Here is a 23,988-nt window from a genome sequence, read left to right as displayed (position 1 = left end):
AATAAATAAACCTAACAAAATTAAAATATTGATTGGTTTCCATGTCCCCACAACACATGTACTTGTACCGTCACTAATAAACCACTTATCCTGGATAACTGCACACAACTCAGAGGCTAAATCAGTTCATGTGCCACTCACCATGACCTTGTCCAAAAAGCTGTACTGCTAACTGCTTAAAAGACCTCTGCCACATCTTGAGAGAACTCCTATCTTTCACCTTGCACCTGGAACTTATTACCATACAACCTAGAACTATTATGCAATCATACTAGATTCAAAACTTTCCCTAAAATAGGTTTTTCCAAAAAGTTAAATGCACTTGTTATAAAACACAAACGAGAAACAGTATTTTAAAATGCACTGTCCTGAAAGTGGACATTAAAAAAGACTTAATATTGCATTTAATTGAAAACCTTTTAATCTCTTCTCTTCATGTCTTCTACACAAATTCCTTTTGACACTGCAGTGCAGATAATACTATTTTGTTCACTGCTAACAATTCTTCTTTTGTGCATTTGCCTTTTAACAGAGTTACAGTTGAATACGGGTACAGGACCAGTCCACTTACCTGGCACGTAAATGCATAAAATACATTTCTAATGTGATCATCTGAATACTGTTAAAAGGAACTGACCGATGCTGTCTACACAATTTTTAGTCAAGTACTTTTAGAATTCTGATGCATTGAACATCATCCATTGCTTATAGAAACTTAATGTGTGTCGTAAGTTGATGTTCCGACACACACCTCTATGAGAAATTATGAAACACAAAAACAACTGCATTTGCACCAATGAAAGGCACAGAAATGCATCATTTTGAGGGAGTTATCATTCAGTTTGACTTAAAACTGGTAACTCACATGTTTTTAGTGGCTACTATTCAGTGCAACATGGTGTAACATATACTTGGATTTTGTTATTTGATACTTGATGCCTGTAATAAGAAAGTTTTATTACAAGGATTTTGTATAATATTTTATGAAGTAGCAGGACATGGCTGAAGAGGCAGGGATTTATGCTCTGAAGACCTCATGCTTTTGAAATATACCACCACTTTATTATTGGTCTTTTACAATTTTAACTTATTCCAAACCATGGTTTAAAGAGTACCTCTGTGAAAAATTACTTTTGCAATTTCCAAAATAGTTTACACATCTCAGTAGGCATGTGTCTTTTAGTTTACAGAATAGTTTTATCATTATATTATCTTCTATATCACTGTTTTAAAATTGACTCAGCTTTAAAATTGACTCTTTTCCTGACAACAGGTTATTTGGATAATAAAATAGCATTATCAAGGTTATTTGGGTAATAAAATAGCATTGCCAATCAATCAAGTAGTCAATCAATCAATACATGAGTAAAACCATTCTTTAAATGCGGATGTTATAATGCTAAGCTTCCAATGAATCCTTACCTGATAGCGTACTAACCTGATTGTTGCATTCGGACTTGCCCAGTGTGTCACTGTTATCCGTGAATTCTTCTTCCCAGCTCTGGAACTTCGGCAGAGACAGCATTCCGATTGAGTCCAGATTCTCCAGGCTCCTGCCAGTAAAGAGTTCCCTCAGTGATGTCAGATAGCTGCGGGATGCACAAGTCAAGTACTGGCAAATGTTAAAGGATAGGCTATGACATCATCATAGGGTGTACCTGCATTTCTCTAAACATTCTAACTATCACTAGTGAAAGACAGTAGTAATTCAGACACTACCACCATGTTCAATAGCCTTTCTTTTCTCAGTCTAAAATAACACAATTTAGTTCTTTTCTCACTAGAGAAGACCTCATTCTTACAGGAAATTAATCAGTAGTTTCTGTTTTCTATATCTGCACAATAAATATTTTAGTCAGTGTTAAATGATACCTTATCTCAGCTCTAGTGCTGATCACAGAAGTCTAGAAGATCCTAGTATTTTTTTCTACAGTCTACTAATTCTGCATATTTAGTCAGTTAAGGAACAAAAACATTTTAACCCTGATTTCATTAAGTGCAAGAGATAAAATAGCATAACCTTGATAGGACTTCCTGCATTTTTGTCTGTGCAGTCAAAACATATGGGTACAAGCCCTTCATCAGAGTATTACCAGCTAGCTTCAGACTTTTCCAAGCAGCAGATGCCACACTCACCTCCTGCCTGCAATCAGCTGGTTGACTGAGCCACCCACTTTGTGCACTATGAGTTGTGACTTCTAAACAGACAGCTGGGAAAGTATCAGCTTCAGTTTTCAAGCCAGGGCCTAGATGAACATCCGTATTGTCTCCTTTACTAATTTTCATGAAACCTTTGAAGTATTTTTTGAATTTCACAGTAGAGGATAAGGAGAAGTGTAGTACTTGCTCTTTCATATTTCTTTGTTTGCACAGGTACTTAATTTGCTAAAAAAGAGCCAGATTACAGCAATATGTGTTCCAAGAAAAGACAGAAACTAAATCTTGAAAACGCATCTCATTGTCTTCCTTCAGCATACATCAGAGAGAACTATATGGCAGTGGTTCAACGCACCTTTAGTGCTGGAAGATCAGAAGGCTAAGGGTTCTATTCCCACACCAGGTATTTGAATTAATTTCCCACTACCAACACCACAGCACAAGTGGGTATTACACTCCTGAGTCTGCCTTCCTTTGAACTGAAGTTAAACTGATACCCCATCTGCCTTAGTTGGTGGCAGCTCAGGTGGATGTAAAAATGCCATATCACTTATTAACAAAAAAAAAAACAAAAAAAGATTAGGCGAAGTTCCCTGCTACCCTGCCCAAACCTCCTCTAGTTAGAATGGATAAAACCTCAGGCCTCCCACCTGAAAAGAGGGTACGGTGTAGTGGGACTAACCCGATCAACAAAGAGTAAATAAAAGTTTAATGTAAGCTAACTGCCAGGGCTTCTAGTGTTTGCGGCTATATTCAAATGTCAATGAAGTGAGAAGATTTTATAGCAGACAGCTCTGTTTCAAAGTGTGTTGCCTTTGAAATATTTTTATAACTGCAATATGTATTTTGGCTGAGGATGGACAATTTATTCAGGAGATGGCTTTTGAGCTCACTTACTACTGCGTGCAAACTGTGTTCTACCAATGTGCACTGTTTTTAGTCTGATTGCTTGCTCTTTCTGCATGTTCTGTTAGCATGTTTTTGATGACTTTAAGAAGTTTGAACATTTCAGGGTATCACATTAAAGAGGAAGCTAAAAACACTTGAGTGCGGAGTGTGTCTCATGCTAAAGAGCTTGCAAACTGCACCAGTTTAATGTGCTTTGGAATGTTCAGCGTGCTACAGAGTCACTTCTCTGTCATAGGTTCATAGGTGTGTACAAGGCTAAAGACCAGTAGGCCTTTTTAAGCCTAGCCATGCATTCCAAATCTCTGACAAGTTCTGGAACCTTTGGTATTGTAAGCAGGGACTTGGGAGATTAAATATTTACAAGCAGGTGCCTGGGAGATAAACTATTTACAAGCTGCCTATGTGTTTTAGAGACATAGGTGCCAACTACGGTTGAATTTCTGGTTCCCCATACAGTTGTCCAATATATATATATATATATATATATATATATATATATATATATATATGTGTGTGTGTGTGTGTGTATATATATATATATATATATATGTGTGTGTGTATGTGTTTATCTATATCTACATACACACAGACATATGTATAGCATCATCATCAACCCTATTTTTCCCCACTTACTACATGTGATTGAGGTGTCGTGCCATTTTTCGCCCTTTCTCCTTATTCAGTGTTACTCTCCTACCTTCTTCGACAGTCATGCTTGACTGTCACAGGTCTTCTCTCACACAATCCATCCACCTCTTTGCTGGACACCCTAGTTTCCTCTTGCCTTCTTCCTGTCTGTCTCAAATCTTCTTCACAAGATTGTCGTCTGTGTTCCTGCACATGTGCCCAATCCACTGTAATCTGTTTTCTTTGACCTTTTCTGCAATTGGAACTACTTTGGCTTCTGCTCTTATGTTCATATTCCTTCATCTGTTCCACAGTGTGCATCCTACCACCCGTCTCAGGCAGTCCATGACTAGTACCTCTAGCTTCCTCAGCTTCTCTGTATTTATTGCCTAGGCTTCTGTACCATACAGTAGTACCGGTTGCAAAACTGTTTTGTATACCTTATTTTTAAGTTTTTTTGGCATTCCTCTATAATACACTGCCCCTGACACTCTGTGCCAGATGGCTGCAGACACTCTGATTCTAGCTTTGACCACCTCTTTCAGACTTCCCTTCTCTTCAGCCACCCCTCCCCGATACCTGAAGCTATTAACCTGTTCCACTATTTTCCCTTCTATTTCATTTCACAGCTTCTTCTGATTTTTACCATTTACTGCCATTAAAACTGTCTTATCTGTACTCAGTTTCAACCCATGTGGCCTTAGTTTTGCATTCCATTTCCCTATCCTTTGCTGGAGTTCTTGCTCAGAGTCTGTCTGTAATGCTACATTGTTTGCACACAGCAACTTTGTTGATGTGTCCCCTCTGACCTTTTTACTAATGTAGTCCATCACTAGTATGAACAACAGTGAGCTCAGAGCTAAACCTTAATGCACACCCTCTCCATCTGGGAACCCCTCTATAAGACCAAATGCTGTTCATACATGAGTTACTGGGTCCTTGTACATAGCTTGCACTAGATCTACCAATGTTTCTGGGATTTAAAACCCCTGCAGGGCTGCCCAGAATCAGCTTTTTTGGGACTTTGTCATATGCCTTCTTCATTTGGACTCTTTCCTCATTTCTGTCTTCTTCTCAAGTGTCTATCTCACTGCAGACATTGGATTGGTTGGGATGCATCCTGATCTGAATCTAAACTAGTCATTTTCCATCTTACCTTCTACTACTCTGTGTCTACCGGACTTGCATGTTGGCCATTCTTGTATGTAATCTTGTGACTGTCTCACTTTCTGAACTATGTGTTGGCTACTATCAAGCCATTTACTAGCCAAAAGTCTATAATGGCCTCTCCTTCTTTATTCCTGTTGCCCCACCCATGTGGTCCCAGGCAGTCCTCATATCCTGTTTTGTCTGTTCCGATATGTGCATTTAGGTCACCCATTATCAACACCAATGCCTGTTGTCCTGCTTTATCTAGTAGGTCTTGTAACTGCTGTATGACTGCACTCTTTTCCTCACTATCACAACCCTACTGTTGGGCATAGACTGCGTTTATGAATACAGCTCTGTCATTATAATGTAGTCTGATTGCCACAAGTCTATCACTAATTCTGATGACATCTCTCACTGTCTTCTGAAGCCTCTCCTGCACCACAATTCCAACACCATTTCTAGCATGTCTTCCTCCTGAGTAGTAGAGTCTGGATCCCAAGCCAAATGGCTTTGCTGCACTGCCATTCCATCTTGTCTTCTGGATACAGAGGCTATCCAGCCTCCTCCTTACCATCATGTCATCCACTTCCAAGCCTCATCATGTTAGTGTACTTACAATGAGTGTAGCAATTCATAGTTTGTGGTGGCAGGTTGATTGGTTTTATGTCCAGCTTTAGCTCAACAGAGCTATCCCAGGTAACCCAAGCTGGGCAGCTGGACACTGACCGGCCAGTAGCTTATTGACCCAGGGATGCTGGGTTTTATGGTGGGCACACACTGGTCAACAGGGGCACAAACAGCCTTCCCACCATTGGTATGGGTCCCTGGTGTAGGCCACAGTAGGCTAAATCCTCAACGCACTTATCACCCATAAATACCCATGCCCATTTTGGCGACATTAGTCAATACGACTGAATCACTTAGGCCATATTTTACATCATGAAATAGCTAGCCCTGACACAGTGTGCAGTCTATTATCCATGTTCAACTATTTCTGAGGATACTGTGCACCACATTAGATGCCCAAACTGTTGCTCTGTTCGACTCTTCCTCCTATAGGGCACCATCATATAGGTAAAGATATATATATATATATATATATATATATATATATATATATATATATATATATATATATATATACACACATATACACATATATGTGTCTACTTCAGTAGATCGAACTTTCACTTAACCGACTTTCATAATGCAGAGAGGAAAAGGCTGACAACACCATAACACCGACTTCCCGAAACACTGACTTTCTAGTCCAGGTAAGTAACCACTTGGTCACCATGTTAAAGTTTGCCCCTTACCCCCATGGTAGTGCAATCTTGGAGTTGGTATTTTTAGTTAGAGGGGGGTGTAGGGGGGGTGCAGTCTCACATAGGGGAGTGTGGGGGGGGTGAAGCCTCCCACATGGGTGGGTTTATTTTACTTTGGTTTTAATTTATTTTTCAGGTTGGCCAAGTAGTTACTTACCTGGAGTGGAAAGTTGGTGTTCCGAGACATCGGTGTTATGGGGTTGTCGACCTATTCGTCTCAGAGTTATGAAAGTCGGGTAAGTGAAAGTTCGGTCTACCGAAGTAGAAACATATATATATATATAGGTTTACTATCGAAATCTCGACGCTGACAAAAATATTTAACGTATTTAATATCAAAAGTTAACGTCGAATTCCTGCATATTAAGTAGGTGAAAATGCCGAATCTGCTGAACAAATTCAGCAGATTTGACATTGTCGTTGAATATTGAATGTGAAGTCCATATAGGAGCAAAGGTAAGTGTAAGTCCTATACTGCAATTCACATTTTTACAGGGTGGCAAGTCCCCCTGCTTCCCCCCACACCCCCTGCAAACTATATAGTCCAACTCCAAGATCACACTACAGTAAGGAAAGGGATACATTTCCCAATCCACACTGTACTGTGCTCTCTAGTCATAACATTGAGTACATATCAGCAAATGCACAGTGGCATTTGCTGATATGGACTCTCACTCAATGAATGTTCGGAAACATGGGAATTGGCCAACTGCCGTTCGGCATTCCAGTGTTCACCGAACCTACATTCTAAATTTTGATAGCAAACCATATATATATATATATATATATATATATATATATATATATATATATATATAGTTGTGTGTGTGCATGTATGTATATCCTGTATAGAAAAGTCAGTCTATAGAAAGGCAACTGATTGAACACAACTTGTGGATCAGCAGCCAATCAAAAATAAAATTAAATAAATAAACATTTTTTTTGCGTGGGCAAGCCAACCTGCACTCTCCACACCACTATCTGATTATATGTACCAACACCGACACAGCACTACAAATGGGGAAAGGGCAAATTCCCCAAACTCTGCTATACTGAGATCTCACACAGAAACAAAAAAATGAATTTCCAATTAGCTGTGCCCACTTTTTTTCGGTTCTACGAATGGACGTTTGACAAAGTAGTCTCTTTCTTTCCCTCGTCCCATATGGTTACATCTGAGAGTAGTGCAGCTTTGAATCTCATTACGGAGAAGCTGATAACCACCTAAAATGTTAATTTTATTCTTTTAATGAATATCATTGCTAAACTTTCTGCTGTAAAACTATGAAGTGTTTTACGTAATGTGGACGTTGTTGTTTACTTCCTTTTCATTTATCATCCACATTCAGAAATGAGCAAGAATAAATTAGTATTCTTCCTTAGGAACTGGAAAGGCGTTTCTCTGTGGCTGGTGGGGGTACTGAATGGGGTTTCTAAGATAAGCTTTCCAGTGTAAGTTCACTATTTCTTTTGTAAGATGAGTGAGTCCCTTCTGAAAAACGTTAAAAAATAATAACAGCAGAATAGTAGATTGGGCCTTCCATGTACTGAAATGAAATAAATGGATTAGAGATTTTTTTCTTGTGCTACAGAATGGAGGGCTGCATAGACAGTCCAAGATCTCTCAGCGTCAACTAGTGTAAATGTATAGCATGTTAACACTATAGCCATTCTGGATTTGAAGTATACCTACTGGCACATTTTATATTTTAAGCCACACACACTAGGGGGATCATTTTAAAGTGGGGGAACAGAATTTCATTGTTTGTCATTAACTGCTTTTAGTGGTGTAACTATATCCAAAGGGTTCACAAAATTATTAACACCAGATAACTGCTGAGCTTAGTCTGCCAGGTTCCCATAACTTTCTTACCTGTCTGACATTATTTTAGTTTTCCTAATGATTTTCTTGCAGCATTAAATATAGAGGGGAAATTCATAAAGGTTACCACAAAGTGTAGACTATGAGTGCACTTAGCATAATGTTTCTGAATGAACAGGGAACACAAAAAAATGTGGTAAGTATGTTCTTGAATATAGATCGTGTATACTTAGTGTGGGTGTTCACAAATCTAACCTGTTCGTGTGGTTCCAATTCTCATATCACCTTTGTAACACAGCTCTGCCTTAGGAATTACAGCCCTGTGGAAGGTTTGGATGAACTTAGATCTGGGACAAGATGTAAAAGTTGGCACTCCATGTAGTGAAGGACTGGCTGACCTGGGACTGTACATCTGTAAGTGAGATCAGCTATATGTTCATCAGATGACTTCCATGGAATTTGTTGGGACCTGTTCTTACTTACCTGTATGTCAGCCCTTCAGCTGATCCTTTTAATGTCAGAGGTATAAGGCAGGACTGAAATGTATACAAGGAGTCAGTACTCACTAATTTGTGCTTCTTCTTTCATGGTGCCTAGTCCTTTTCAGATGGGACTTAACCTCAAGGGCATTTGAAATTACTGAAATGATATACTAGTACCATCAGTGAATAACTTAGTATGGCTTTTTATGAGAGGCATGCAGTTTAGTAATTATTTCATCATTAACTGGATGAAGCTTCACTAAGGATGGCACTGGTGATGCAAAGTTGGGAGACCCCCCCAGCATACAACAAACTCATACTTAGATAAATTAACTAGTAGGTGCTGGGCACGTAGCAACTCAATGGATAGTGCAGAGCGGTTATACCCTCCAGGAAAAAAAATATATATTTGTGTGACATTTTATGGATGTAATTGTGGTCACTTTTTTCAGCCATGGCTGCATTTGGCAAAAGTACTTTCACAGGATTGACATACCCTTTCTTATATTGTATATCTTTAGTTCTGCCTGATATTAATGGAAGGGATAAGAATGCACTGTTTGCATCTGCTTGCTTCATGCAGAATGAGACATGTGGTGAGTCATAGTAAACTGCACTTTCAGGGGTTCCAAGATGGCCGCCAGCTAGACTACTCCCTATTCACTGTGCTCCTCTCTGCTATGTAATTACCGGCTATTTTTTACAACTTTTAAGCGAAGTATTTCCACAGTTCTTTCTACAGAAATTATCTCTGAGACTATTCCTTCATATTAAGATTATTTATTTTTGGAAAAAGTTCAATTTTTCAATTTTTTTACTTCAGAACAATTTTGGCCTCAACAGTCTTTGGACACGTGCACTCTAGAAGCTCATCTCTGTGGCAGATATCCTGTTTTCACACCTCTATCCTGGGCATGGCTGGCAACTCTGACACCATGGATACGCAGACAACCAAGGCCAAATTCTCCTCTATGCTTTCTCCAGAGAAAGATACTGGATCTAAAAGATTAAGAACCACCAAACAATCTTCTGAGAACATTAAAGTAAGTACTAAAGATAAAAATGATTCTAACTTCCATTTAGATGACTTGAAGATGGCACTACAACCTATTCAAAGTGCTATTCAGAGTTTTTCAGTCCAATTCACTGATTTTGGTAAAACTCTAAAACAGATTAATGAAAGAATGGACTTAATTGAAAACAAAAATATAGCTATGGAAATAAAAGTAGATTCAGTTGAAAGAGATCTAAAATCCAAAGACACTCTCATTGCTGAAATTCAAGCTAAATTACTGGACTTAGAGGCAAGGAGCCATAGAAACAATATAATAATTAGAGTATTACCAGAGTCTTATGAAAATCAAAACCTAGTTTCAGTGACTAAACAAATATTTGAGGCATTACTTAATTGTGAGACAACTTCAAATACATTAACTATAGAAAGAGCGCACAGAGTCCTGCGTGCCAGACAAGATACCATTTCACCTCGGATTATCTACACAAGATTACTTAACTTTCAAGACACTCAACGTATTTTAGAAGCTGCAAAAAGCAAAAAACATCTTATATGGAATAGGCATAAGTTGACCTTTTCACAGGATTTACCTCCACAAATAAAAATGAACAGACAAAAACTTTCACCTTATTGTGCAGATCTGATAAAAAGAGGGATAAAGTTCCGTATGCGCTACCCAAACACTCTCTCTTTCAGTCATAATGATAGAAGATTTATGATTACTGACCCACAGGAAGCTAAAGACACCTTCCTAAAAGTATTTAAGACTCTTCCTGAATCTGTCACATAATAATAACTCTTCTAACTAAAGTGAGTACATTTACTGTTCAGTTAATGAACATACATTTATTAATATCTAATTTTTATTCAAAATGAACTTATGACAAGCTTTACTAAGAGAAAATTCAATTTGGACTTATGAGTTATAATACATCTGTTTAATGGTGTTTAGCGTTGGCACTAACAAACTATTACTATTTCAATATATCAGGCTTTTACAGTATCTGTCAGGCACCAGATCATAAGGTTTTTGATGTGGCATTGTTTTCAACAACAAAATATACTGTAACTGAATGGAGGGAAAGCTTCCAGGTTCTCGAGCCATTACAGCATTTCTAACCTCGACAGATTTCCTTTATTTCACCTCTGGATCAGGCACGCATCTTTTCTGTACATGTACAGCTTTACGATGACGTCAAGTTCCTGAAAAGAACTAAGGCTCATTTCGCATATGTCTTCCTGGTTTCCTGAAGTCGCATTGTTATAGGTGCAACAGGTATTCAGTTTCGGAGACTGTATTTTTTTTCCATAACAGTTGTATCTGTGCATGTAAGTAACTTTACCAACTCACGATGGGTCGGTAACAGTATGAAGCCTGACAAGTGCTCATGGTAGTGCTTGTGTAAGTGCGGAGGTTGTGATGCCTCTGAATCTGCAATCCTGACTTAGACCTCATTTGTTTTAGTGAGTACGGCTTTTTATAAGCTGAGAGGTCTTTAAATTAACAACTAACAGTTACACTTTGATGACATTTAAAACACGTACATAATATAGTGTTTTATTATGGTTTCCTTGAAACCACTTTGCCGAGTGATGTTAGGTTTTGCCAAAAAGTCAAATTGATGATAACTTTACGTTGTCTTGTACACAAATGTACTGAAATTCTGGCTAATTGGTTAGTGCTGGTTGAGACTGCTGAACTGGAAAAAGTACATAGCCATCTTCTGGGATTTTGCTACATGTTATTCAAAGTGATGTTTGTAGTCACCCTGCAGATGCTGACAAGGCTAGGCACCAGTTCAGACATGCTTATTATTGGTCCTTTATGAATAGTAATGTTGAGTGACTGCTCTTTGTATAATAGTCTATGGAGAGACTTATGTGGTTTTCTGCTTTTCCATTTCATGCCTACAATTGTATATTTGGGCATGTTTAATACTTTTAATTTTTTTGAACTATATTAGATTAGATATTGTGTAGCATGATTGTCAAGGATAATGTGAGGCTCCTAGTAAACATTTTGGTGAGCATGTTATACAGATCTAAAATGAATGCTTACTTTATATCAACATGCCACATACATTTCTCTTGTATATTTAAATTAACATGTTAGATAAAATATTATTATGTTTAATTAAGGGTAGGAGTCATGTGATCTAGTATTGATGGGTGACTTTACATTAGATTTGTTGGTGTCCTCATTATTAAAAGACATTATACATATTTGAGTCCCACAAATTAGTTTAGATAAATATATTGATGAATAGTTAGAGTCATACTTTTTAAATAGTTTTTTGTTATAAAGCATTATATCTCACATTTAAATGTGAATGCTTTATATTTTTTCTAATTTTTAATTTATATGGTTTGAGACTTTCTGTTACGCTGATACACATGCATTAATGAATATAAGTATCTAGATATGTTGGGTTCTACTAATTTTATTTCAGTCTCACTAATATTCTCCTTTACAAATTCTTTTTATAATATTAGATTAACAATATTATTTACTTTAACACAATCAGTTTTAGTTTTTACAGGAGCACATGATTTCTCAGTGGAGTGGGGAGTGTATATGTCGGGCATCTTGTGTTATGATAGTTGTGTAAATATGTTTAGTTTTGTTAACTGTGGTATAGTCCTTTTTAGGACTCTACTTTTTTTCTTACATTATGATGTTATTGGTAACCAAGTACATATGTCCCTTATTTAGATATCTGTATCTTCCTTCTTTAGATAGGATAACGTGGGTAGGCACTGGGGTAGGGAAGAAGGAAGTGTGTAAGATTAAAGTCAATTTTATCCCGATATATACATTTTTACAGAGTAAATGTATTACTAAGACTAGGCTATGTTTTTTCTTAGCTTTTACCATTTCTTTATATATAAATAATTTACTTTCATACATTTCTATTAACAGTCCTTTAATAATTACATGACAAATTTATTAATAATTGATTCCTGGAATATAAGAGGGATCCAAAATAAAGCCAAAAAATCTTTATTGTTTCATTTAATATATAAATCACAAGCCAATATATCCTTCCTTCAAGAAACACATATTCCCAGAGAAGACAGGTACAAAGGAAAAAATACAAAATGGATCAAAAAATTAATAGCTTCAGGGGACTCTTCTAGTTCCAGGGGGGTGGCTATCATATTTAAACAAAAATTTCAAGGGATTATTGTTGAAGAAAAATATGACAATGAGGGTAGATGGTGCTTTTTTACTTCTACTATACATAATCTTGATAAACCACTTCTGGTATTGAATCTGTACGGTCCTTGTAGTCATCAACATTTTTTTATTTTACAGATATATAATATACTCTCTTCATATAAAGATCACTATATTATGGTAGGGGGGAACTGGAATGCTGTAATGAACCCAGATTTTGATCGCACTAGTTGTTCCTCTTCTTATAATCAACAAGCAACTCTTGCTCTTGAAGATTTAATATTGGACTATAACCTCTTAGACCCTTTACAACTTACTAAATACTCTAATAAAAAAGATATATATACTTATTATTCAAAATGCTATAATGCATGGTCAAGGTTGGATTTTTTTCTTATATCTAATTCTCTTTCACAATTTTTTTTAGACTTTAATATTGAACCCAGATTTCTTTCTGATCACTCTAGAATTTTATAAAAATTAAATATAGATTATAACTTTGGGCATGTATCCAAACAAAACAGCTGGACAATGAATAACAACTTGATCTCAAATAAAGAAATTTGTCAACTATGCACAGAAATAATTCAGGATATGGAAAATAATTTAGATTCAACAGATATTCCCTATGATATACAGTGGGCTGCTTGTAAGGCGAGGTTAAGGGGAATATTTATTGGTAAGGCTTCATATCTTAAAAAGCATTTTAATAATAAAGAAACTCTTCTAAAAGTTAAAATTCAGTCTGTTGAAAATCATTACAGATTAAACCCGGATTCTGCATGTTATAAGCAAATTATAGAGGCCCAAAAAGAACTTATTTTATTACACCAAAATAATCTCTCAATACTAGAGCAAAGATTATTAGTCACATACTCGGAATGGGCTCAAGTACCTTCCAAAACCTTGGCAAGGATTATAAAACAAAATTTTGATAGGCCTAAAATATCACCTATACAATACAAAAATCAAATATACAACACGGACAAGGAAATTTTGCAACTCTTTACTCGACTTTTTACAGATTTATATTCTAAAACTTCCAATTCTATAGTAAATAGTCATATAAATAGCTTTCTAAACTATTTAATATTCCCTAAGTTGAATGAAAAACAACAAAGCATTCTTTCAGCTCCTCTTAGTCTCCAAGAGATCTCTGAGTCAATTGATAGACTCAAAGTGGGTAAATCCCCAGGTCCCAATGGATTTACACCGGAATTCTTCAAATCCTTTAAGTCAGTTATTGCTCCCTTTCTACTCAAAGTGTATAACTTTATAAAAATAAATGACATATCTGATCTGCATTGGAATACTTCAAAAACGATACTAATTTTAAAAAATAATAAAGATAAAACAGACCCTCGTAATTATAGACCCATTTCATTAATCAATCTAGATATCAAGATTTTGTCATCTATTCTTGCCAACAGATTGAAGAAGGTTCTATCATCAATAATATCCCAGGACCAAACGGGGTTTATGTCTCATAGACATGTTTGGGATAACACCCTAACTTTGGAATCTATTGTCCATCTTACTAAAAATGATAATAACCCAATATATGCATTGATCCTTGATGCATTGAATGCATTTGATAGAGTGTGTTGGGATTTTCTCTTTCAAACCATGTCCTGTTTTAATTTTCCCAACTCATTCATAAATTTAATCAATACTCTATATAAAGAAACCTTTACCAGACTCTACATTAATGGTTCCACATCCTCCCCTATAAAGATTACTAGAGGCACAAGACAGGGCTGTCCTTTATCTCCTTTTCTTTTTAATATATACTTAGAATCATTACTCTTATACATATCACAAAACACATTCCATAAGATTCCTAGGATTTTCAACACTAAATTACTTTTCTCAGCTTTTGCTGATGATTTAGTCATATAGTTTCAAAGTCCTTTCACAGATCTTAAAAAAATAATTAATTCTATTGAGAAGTTTTCACTTGCGTCGGACTATCACATTAATCCCCAAAAGACTCATATTTTCCCTTTAAATCATTTGGCACATAAATCTTACTTATTTTCTGACTTTCATTTTCAAATTACTTTTGGGGTTAAATATTTGGGTGTTCATATTGAGCATAATAACCATTCTTCATTTCAAAATAACTTGAATAAAGTATGGTTATCAATAATGTCAGATTTGCATAGATGGGAACTTTTAAATTTATCACTTCTATCCAAAGCTGCAATAATCAAAATGAATATTCTTCCCAAATTTCTTTTCCAATTCAACTCCTCAGATCAAATAATTCCTAAATCTTTCTTTGACAAAGTTAATAAAGAACTAGGTAAATTTTTGTGGTTTCCTAAAACAGTGAGGATTTCTTATTCTAGATTATCGACTCTTAAAGATAGGGGTGGTTTAGGTTTGCCAAATTTCTATCTTTATTATTTAATTGTTTCGGCAAACAAACTATGGTCCATTTCTAAAATGAATAATATTCAACACAATCAGTCTCCGATTTGGGTTAAGTTATGGTATCAATATATTATATCCAAAAACATAAATCCGGCCATTCCATTCATTTCTATTGATATTCTGAACACTCTTAAAATCTCTAATTTTCTAAAACATAAGATCAAAGCTTTTCAGGAGTTATTGAAACTTATCAATCTTGACAATGTTTTTCATTTACTTCAACCACTTCACCTGAATCCCAACCTAAAGTTGGATAATACACCATTTAATTTAACTAATTATCCCCTTATAAAAAATATGAATGTTTGGGATCTCTTGAAATATAAGGATTTAACTTTGGCTAATCTACGGAACACATTGAAAGTTAATCATAATTATACTATAATCCTACGTCAAATAAGAGATGTGGTTATGTCTAAATGCGATCTTACAAAGTCGAGAGAGCAAGATCTAAATAATTTAGATATGATAATCAAGTCACTAGCATTACCTGAAAAAATGTTATCAAGAGTGTATAATTTGTTAAATAAATTAATACAAAACTCGTGGTGTCTTTTTTCCAATGTCTGGGTGAATCATAATTCTCAAATAACTGAGGAACAAAAACTCTTGGCCATTCGAAATACTCTGGAATACTCCCCTTTCAAGAAATTGTTTTATACCCAATTGATGATAAATAATAATGCATATCATACCCCTTCCAAACTTAATAAATCTAATGTTAGTAAGTCTCCCTCTTGCCCTTGTTGCTTATTTCCAAAAGCTGACCTTTTGCATATTTTTTGGTATTGCCATTACTCACATAAACTTTGGACTTCTTTGAAAGTAAGGTTACAGAAAATGGGTTATCACAAATCTACTTTGTCCTGGGAAACCGCAATTCTTCACATACCTATATTTCATCTTTCTAAATTAGATACACATGTGTTTATATTCATTTGTTCTCTTTTAAAACTTTACATTACCCAAAATTGGCTTGACCGCACTAAATTAAATTGGGATACCTTTAAAAAATGGCTTACTCGAACATTGCAGCACAAAAAACTATGATGAAAAGCCCTAAAAAAATGGCTCTAAAAAATAAAGCTTTGGAGAAGGTCCTTCTTATTATTAACAATGATTAATAGTTTTTAAAGTTTTTTCTTGTCTTAGTCCATAAACATGATTTATTTGCTCTCATACTTCATTCTTACATATAAATATAATCTTATTTATTCTTTTGCCTCTTGGTTACCATTTGTATATATTGTATATATTGTTGTATTTTATTTTTTCTTACCTTAATGGGTTGCAATCTGCTACCACAAGTTGTACAACTTTAATCAACTCCTAAAATGACTATATTTACAATGTATTGATGTTTTGTTGTTATGTTACATTATATAATTCAATAAAGAGATTTTTGAGAAAAAAAAACTGCACTTTCAGAATTCTGAATTCAGCTCAGATAGTGGTAGCAAAATGGCAAGGTATATGTGAAAACTTCAGTACTGGTATGGTTTCCTTAATGATGATTGCAGTAGCTGCTGAGCAATGACCATTCATCCATGACCAGACAATTGAAATACAGCCTAGATCAAAATCTAGCAACCAAAGATTCCGTAATAATGGGGAAAGGGATTATTTTTTGATAAGAGGTATGTGTGTGTGTGTGTGTGTGTGTGTGTGTGTGTGTATACAATGTGAATGTATGACTCTTTGGGTGTGTGTGTGTGTGTGTGTGTGTGTGTGTGTGTGTGTGTGTGTGTGTGTGTGTGTATATATATATATATATATATATATATATATATATATATATATATATGTACACGTGCGGCTATGACTCTGTGTGTGCGTGTGTATTTGTTTCTGTGTGCATGTTGCCTGCATGCAAAACCCATCCAGAAACAAAGAATTTTAAAAGCACCACTCAAAAGATTGCAGTGATGAAACAGGTTTCATTGAGTTAGTTGTTAATTTAGAAGTGCCACATTTCTGTAATAGTGCAACAGAAAATCTGCACAGTAGAGATAATCACTACATGTTACTTAATTAATACCTTGGAAAACTTTGAAAATACTTTTGTTGTAATGGCCTTCTGCTTAAATAAGTAAGAATTAGCCTAGCTAACATTTTAACCCTAGTCAGTTTCTCTCAAAGGTGAGATTTAAACCTTCTACCTTGTGTCTGTGAGGGAAACATCTTATCCATTATAACAGCCCTTGACAAGTGGCCAGTTCCCATATTGGACAGTTGATACCAGACCACCTGGGTGAAAACCATGAATCCTAACCACTAGACCATATGGGATCATACTGGTCACATATTTTCTGACATAAGATGATATTTTTACATATGCTCAGAGATAAGAACATATGGTTATAGTCACATACTGCAAAATGTTTGAAAAAAATTGTTGCAGCTACATTCCTTTTTATTTCCTTTTGAGTGTAAAGTTAATGTTTATTCTTCACAGCATCAGGTGATTATTATCTTTAAAGCAGTATGGCTGCTTTGGCACACATACATAAACTGTATTAGTGAACACTTTTATATCTATAACCACATCACAGCAATAACCCAAAAGCAGTCCATTCATATAAAATTAAAAAAAAAAAATCTACCAGACAACATCTTTTAGAAGCAGAAATCTTGTTAACTCTCTTCCTGTGTTCATGTGCTTTTTCATTTTAGTGACTTTTTATTATCTGAAGAAGATAAAAACCTCAGCCATGATTTTTTTAACAATAACTAGTGCTCTATTTGCTTTGCGAAAGATTAAAAATATCATCCTTTTCTTGGCTTCCACAGGCAAAACGCAGCTGGAGGGGGACAAGGAGTCAGAGACAAGTGAAGCATACGTTAGGCACCAGCAATTTCCTGATGTTCATTCAATTTTGCTTTAGAACCAGTTTATTTCAGGCAAGAGGAGTAGTCTAATGATAAATGACACTGAATTCCTGAGGGGCAATGCAGCATCATTTATATTCAGGACACTGAAAAGCCTACAGCTCTGGTGCAAGACAATGCTGGTCACATTTTGCCTTTCTGACAGTCAATAATATTTATGCATATCCCCAAAAGAGGCCATAAAATACAATATTAGCAATACAGAATGTGTTCACAGTAAGTGCTCACAGCAGTACTGTGTCTGGCTTAGTTAACAATCAATGAAGACATATTAGAATAACTGAAACCAGAATTTATGTTTCATCATTTTATTTCCAGTATAGCAAATAACTATATTTGCTTTAATGAAACTTGACAAGATACAAGTATTGTTTCTGAAGAGCTGTAGCTGGCGAGGGAGGACCTGATGAGATCTGCAAGATATGATGCATTCTGGGCATCACTGTTGATTGTAGCTTGTTAAATGGTTCTTATATTGTGGCTGTGGCACTGGAAGAATTTATCCTCCTTTAAATGCTAGTTCACCACATAGTCAGATAATTTTAAATATTTCCTTTGACTACAATGTTCTATATCTATGTTTTCCTTTACCTTTTGTGATAGTATTTGCTAGAAATACGAGTGGTATGTAAAGCCCCAGCAATCCCCCACTCATTCCTTCACTTAATGATGCTTTATTTTGCTCTGTTCCCTTACCTTGTTTGGAAGTGGTATGTGTAGACAATGTGCATGTGATAGCATAACCAATCAAGACATATAAAGTTTGCCAAATGACCCAGTAGTGTTGTTACAGTACTTGATTTCACCCAGTTAATAGGATACGAACAGGGTGTAGAGGGGTAATAACTATACAAGTGTATCTCTAAGAAGGTAGCTACTTTCATGCCTTACAACCATTTTATATCAGGAATTCAAATTCCTAGTGTAAGAAAGCTAATAAAATTCCTATTTTAAAAAACTACTGAGATTTTCTATTTGCTGTTCACATGTTCCTGACTGTTCTTATACATTTTCAAAATATTAATATCATTTTCTGGCTTCTGCCACTTTAAAGTAACATCTTTCTAGAGCTGTGCATGCTAGCTTGGAAAACCAGTCAGTCTGTTATGTACAGCTTGTTTTAAATGTGCTGCGCCATTATGATTGTGCTCTTAGCACTCAGGCCATATTACAACAGTCATGTTACAATCAGTGGTGTCTGTTAGGTATATGCTATGTACGTGGCATGCACATTCAAAACTGTGCTATCATTGTGGCTAGCTAAAAACAGGAGTACTGGTCTTATACATGGCACAAAAAAGGAATGTATTCAGTGGGTACTACATGAAACAGTGATTGCACTTTATTAGCTCTGCTTTGCATCCTTTTTTGTGGTGTGTCTATCCATACCAGATACATTACTCTATATCATCATCATCATCATCATCATCAGCCCCACATTCTTTGCATTTTCTACATGGGTTCAGGATGTCATGTCAGCCGTCACCATCTCTCTCGATTCAGTGCCACACTCCTGTCTTTTTCGGCATTCATGCTTGACTATCATAGATCTTCTCTCACACAATCCATCCAATTCTGTGCTGGATGCCCTCATTCCAGATACTTGAAGCTATTAACCTGCTCTACTATCTTCCTTTCTATCTCTATTCGCAGCTTCTTCTGATTTCCCCAATTTGCTGCCATTATCACGGCCTTATCTGTACTCAGTTTAATCCCATGTGACTTCAGTCTTGCATTTTATTCCTCTATTCTTTGCTGAAGTTCTTGCTCAGAGTCAGCCTGTACTGCCACATCATCTGCATACAGCAACTTTGTTGATCTGTCTCATCCGACCTGTTTGGTAATGTAATTGATCACCAGTATGAACAGCAGTGGGCTCAGAGCTAAACGCTGATGCACACCCACTCCCACTTGGAACCTCTCTGTGAGACCGAACACTGTTCGTACTTGAGCCATTGGGTCTGTGTACATAGCCTGCACTAATTCTACCAATCCTTCTGGGACATTGAACCACCACAGCACTGCCCAAATCAGCTTTATTGGGACCTTGCCATAAGGTTTCTTCAAGTCTAGGAATGCCCAAATCGACTCTTTCCTCATCTCTACCATCTTCTCAACTATGTCTCACTGCAAACATTGGGTCAGTTGTGCTGCATCCTGATCGGAATCCAAACTGCTCATCTCCCATCTTACTTCTACTACTCTGTGTATCCATTTATCAATCACCCTGTCTGGAACTTTCATAAAATGTGACTGAAGTTTGATGCCTCTGTACTACCCACAGTTGTGGGTGTCCCCTTTGTTCTTATACATTGGAATGAGTGTGCGTATTCTCCAGTTACCTGGGATACGCCTTTCTTTCCACACTGCTATTAGTACCCTCAGGAGCCATTTCTCCCCTGTCTCACCCAACATATTTATCATAGCTGCTGTGACCTCACCTAAGCCTGCTGCTTTCCCTGACTTCATTTTCCTTAGTGCTGTTCTTACTTTTTCTATAGTGGGCTCCTCATTGTCTGTCATCATAGGCCATGCCTGGGGCAGCACAGCTTCTGTGTGGTTTTCTTCATTCAGTAGCTGCTGGAAGTACTGCTTTTATCTACCTTTGATGCCCCGTGTTCTGGTGAACAGGTTGTTGTTGGCATCCCTTATGAAGAGTGTCTGACTGTCTTCTTTACTGCTCAGTCTTTGTCTTGCAACCTAATATAGTTGCTTTGTGTCACCTATTGAGTCACCTTTCAGAAGCTGGTGGAGTGCCTTTGTTGCTCTGTTCTTTGCTGTTGCAACTCCTACTTTTAGCCTGTTTGTTAGCCAACCAGTGTTTCTTCCTAGTTTGGCCCATATTTTCTACACCCCACTTCTTCCTGCACTCCTTCTTTCTTTTGATGACTTTCTGGACTTCTGCATTCCACCACCAGCTTTCCTTATGTACCTTATTTCCATGCCTGGCTCGGCTGCATACATGCTCTGTAGTCCTCACACGTGCTGTTTTGAGGTGCTGTCATTCTTCTTCAACTCCACCTATTTCCTCCTCTTCTTGGGGTGCTTGAGCACCTGAGTAATTTATTGAACAGTTGTGCTTTCTCTCCAGTCAAGTTCCCAGTCAGCCTGGTGTCCATTGACCTTAGAGTCTTCTCTGACCACTGCTTGCAGCTGATTGTGGCAACCAGTGGTTTATGCTGTGGGCCAACTGTTTTACTCTGCAGTCACTGATTCTACCCCCATTTGCCCTTTCCTTACTAGGAGGAAGTCTATCACTCTTGTTTATGATCTTGTGACTATCTCTTTCTGAACGATGTGTTGGCGACTATCAAGCCAGTTGCCAAACAGAAGTCTAGAATGGCCTGTCCTTCTTTATTCCTATTGCCCCACCCATGTAGATCCAGGCAGTCCTCATATCCTGTTCTGTCTTTCCCTACATGTGCATTCAGGTCACCCATTATCAACAACGATTCCCGTTGTCTTGCTTTATCTAATAGGTCCTAATGTGGGGCATAGGCTGAGATTATGAATACTGTCCTATCATTAGATTGGAGTCTGTTTGTCATGAGGCTATCACTAATTCTGATGACACCCCTCACCACCTCACAGCATTTGTGGCCTGCCCTCCTACTGAGTAGTAGACTCTGGATACCAAGCCAAATGGCTTTGCCTCATTGCCCTTCTTTCTTGACTCTTACATAGGATGCCCAGCCACCTCTGTACCATCATGCCATCCACTTCCAAGCTCCATTATGTCATTGAGCCTACACTGAGTGTAACAATTCATGTTTGGCAGGTTGATTGTTTTTTCTCAACACTGCTATCCCAGGTAAACCAGACTGAGTAACTGGACACCGACTGGCCAGTAGCTTATTGACCCAGGGCTTTATGATGGGCACACTCTAGTCAGAAGGGGCATATACACCCTTCCCACTGTTAGCATGAGTCCCAGCTGTAGGTTGAGCCCTTAACCCACTTATCACTGGCAAATACCAATGCCCATTTTAGGAACTTTAGTCAACATGACCAAATCACCTATTTTACACTGTTGACTAGCTAGCCCTGCCAGAGTGCAGTCTGTGATCTATGTTCTTCTCCTATCTTCAGGATGCTGCACACCACATTAAATTCCCAAAGCGATTGGTCTATACAATTTTTTCCCCTATAGGACAACATGTAGAGTCTGTGCTACTGCCCACAGCTCCACTCATGGGTGAGTTTCAGATGGAAACATTCAGCATGTTTTTTGGAGTTTGGAGGAACCCCACAGAGATACAGGGAGAACATGCAAACTCTAAACATGCATTGGATGGAGGTCATGATCAAACCTTGTACCTTGTGCATGAGAGGTGAAGACCTTAACCATTATGGCAACTGGTCTTACTCCATATAACACTTTGCAAATTGCCTTTCGCTTGTGATAATGATGCAGCTCAAACACTGATTCATCACATTCTCAGAATCACTGTACAACAGCACAGATGTTTAAATTTTTTTGCCGTTATTCACTAAAGGCTGCATATACAGTTGAGCAACCCCTTAATTGCTAATCGGTGAGTTATTTTGCAATTTGGCAACTATTAGATCATTCTAATTTACTTTTCTATGTGTTTGTGTACATGGATTAGCCTAAGAGGATATGCAGTTATTTTGTGACACTTCAGCAACTTCCACCACTGAAAACTGGATGCTCCAAAACCACCTCTCGCTAAATGCCAACAAATCCAAAATACTATTATTCTCTCCCTCAAAAGCTTCCCCTCTTGATAAAAACTGGTTCTAAATTATTAGCCAAAACAACTCTACTATAGAGGTTGTTCCCTTCGCTAAACTACTTGGGGTTACTATTGATGAACACCTAAAATTCGACACTCACATCCAGCAAAACATTAAGAAAACCCATATAAAACTTGGTATGCTATACAGAAACATCCACTTTCTTTCTCCTTCCACCATACAAACTCTCACCACTACCTATCTACTCCCCTCACTAATGTATGGCGTTCCTCTACTAACAAACGTATCTGCCTCTCTCTCCTCCAAATTGGAAGTCTGTTGTGATAAGATTTCTAAATTTGCAACCAAAGCCAAATTCTCCTCCCATCATTGTACTGCCCTGCCCTTCATTTGTTAAACTGGCTTGAACTCTCCAACCATCTAGACTATCTCCAAATTACTACAGCCCACAGACTAATTTTTCAACCTTCTAAATGCCCAGCACTAACCAACATCCTTCAACCTTACACTCCTCAGAGAACTCTTAAGATCTACTCACCAAAACCTAATCACTGTCCGCAGACCCAATCGTCCTGCTGGTCAGCTTCTTTCCGCAAACCCAATCGTTCTGCTGGTCAGCTTCTTCTATCCTTTTCCTTAGCTAAAACATGGAATTCTCTTCCTTCCTCTCTAAGGACTTGTGAAAACTTTGAAAACGTTAAAACTCAGCTATATTCCTACCTTTCCTCTAACAGGAAATGCATCTGCACTCTCCCCACCTAGCCTAATAATCAATCCACCCCTTAAACTCCTGACTAACTCTGAGTACAAGCTAACCTAGCATAAATGTACATATTGCAAATAACATACAAGCTAACCTTACATAAATGTACATATTGTAAATAAAATAATTGTACATATTATGAATAACCCATCCCACCTTTTTTTTCTCTCTCTTTTCCTTCTAAGTCTTTATACTCCCTCTCAATTAAGTTACCACTGCCATCCTAAATATTTAGATACTATGTAACCAAAGAATGTATTCCTGTTCTCTAGCATGAAATGAAATTGTAATTGTGTCTTCTTTACTACGATTGTATATGTAACTAAACTATGTAATGTAGAGCTTTTCTCCCTGGGCCTCCACTGAAAACAGGCTCCCCAAGTCCAGTGGACCTCCCCGGTCATCAAACTAGAAATAAATAAAATAAATAACTTAAGTACATTTATAAAAATGCACTACCCTCAGGTATTCAATATTATAAAATGATGTTAATATAATTAAATAAGCAAAAAAC

General features: G+C 37.0%; 1 protein-coding gene across 1 annotated transcript in view; it reads right to left on the bottom strand.

The window, feature by feature from the left end:
* The window catches only part of DLGAP4 (DLG associated protein 4), a 1,245,417-nt gene that overhangs the window by 959,077 nt on the left and 262,352 nt on the right, over nt 1-23,988 (bottom strand). The window contains exons 3-4 of the mRNA XM_044090114.1: nt 22,677-22,682; nt 1,439-1,589 (exon numbers count right to left, since the gene is read on the bottom strand). Coding sequence (XP_043946049.1) covers nt 1,439-1,589; nt 22,677-22,682 — 157 coding nt within the window. The remainder of the gene's footprint in view (nt 1-1,438; nt 1,590-22,676; nt 22,683-23,988) is intronic.

Source organism: Protopterus annectens, chromosome 12.part0 (genome assembly GCF_019279795.1).
Source record: "Protopterus annectens isolate FY-2018-M chromosome 12.part0, PAN1.0, whole genome shotgun sequence".
Taxonomy (NCBI): domain Eukaryota; kingdom Metazoa; phylum Chordata; order Ceratodontiformes; family Protopteridae; genus Protopterus; species Protopterus annectens.
Note: the sequence above shows the minus strand (reverse complement) of the source record. Positions and strands in the feature narration are given on the sequence as shown.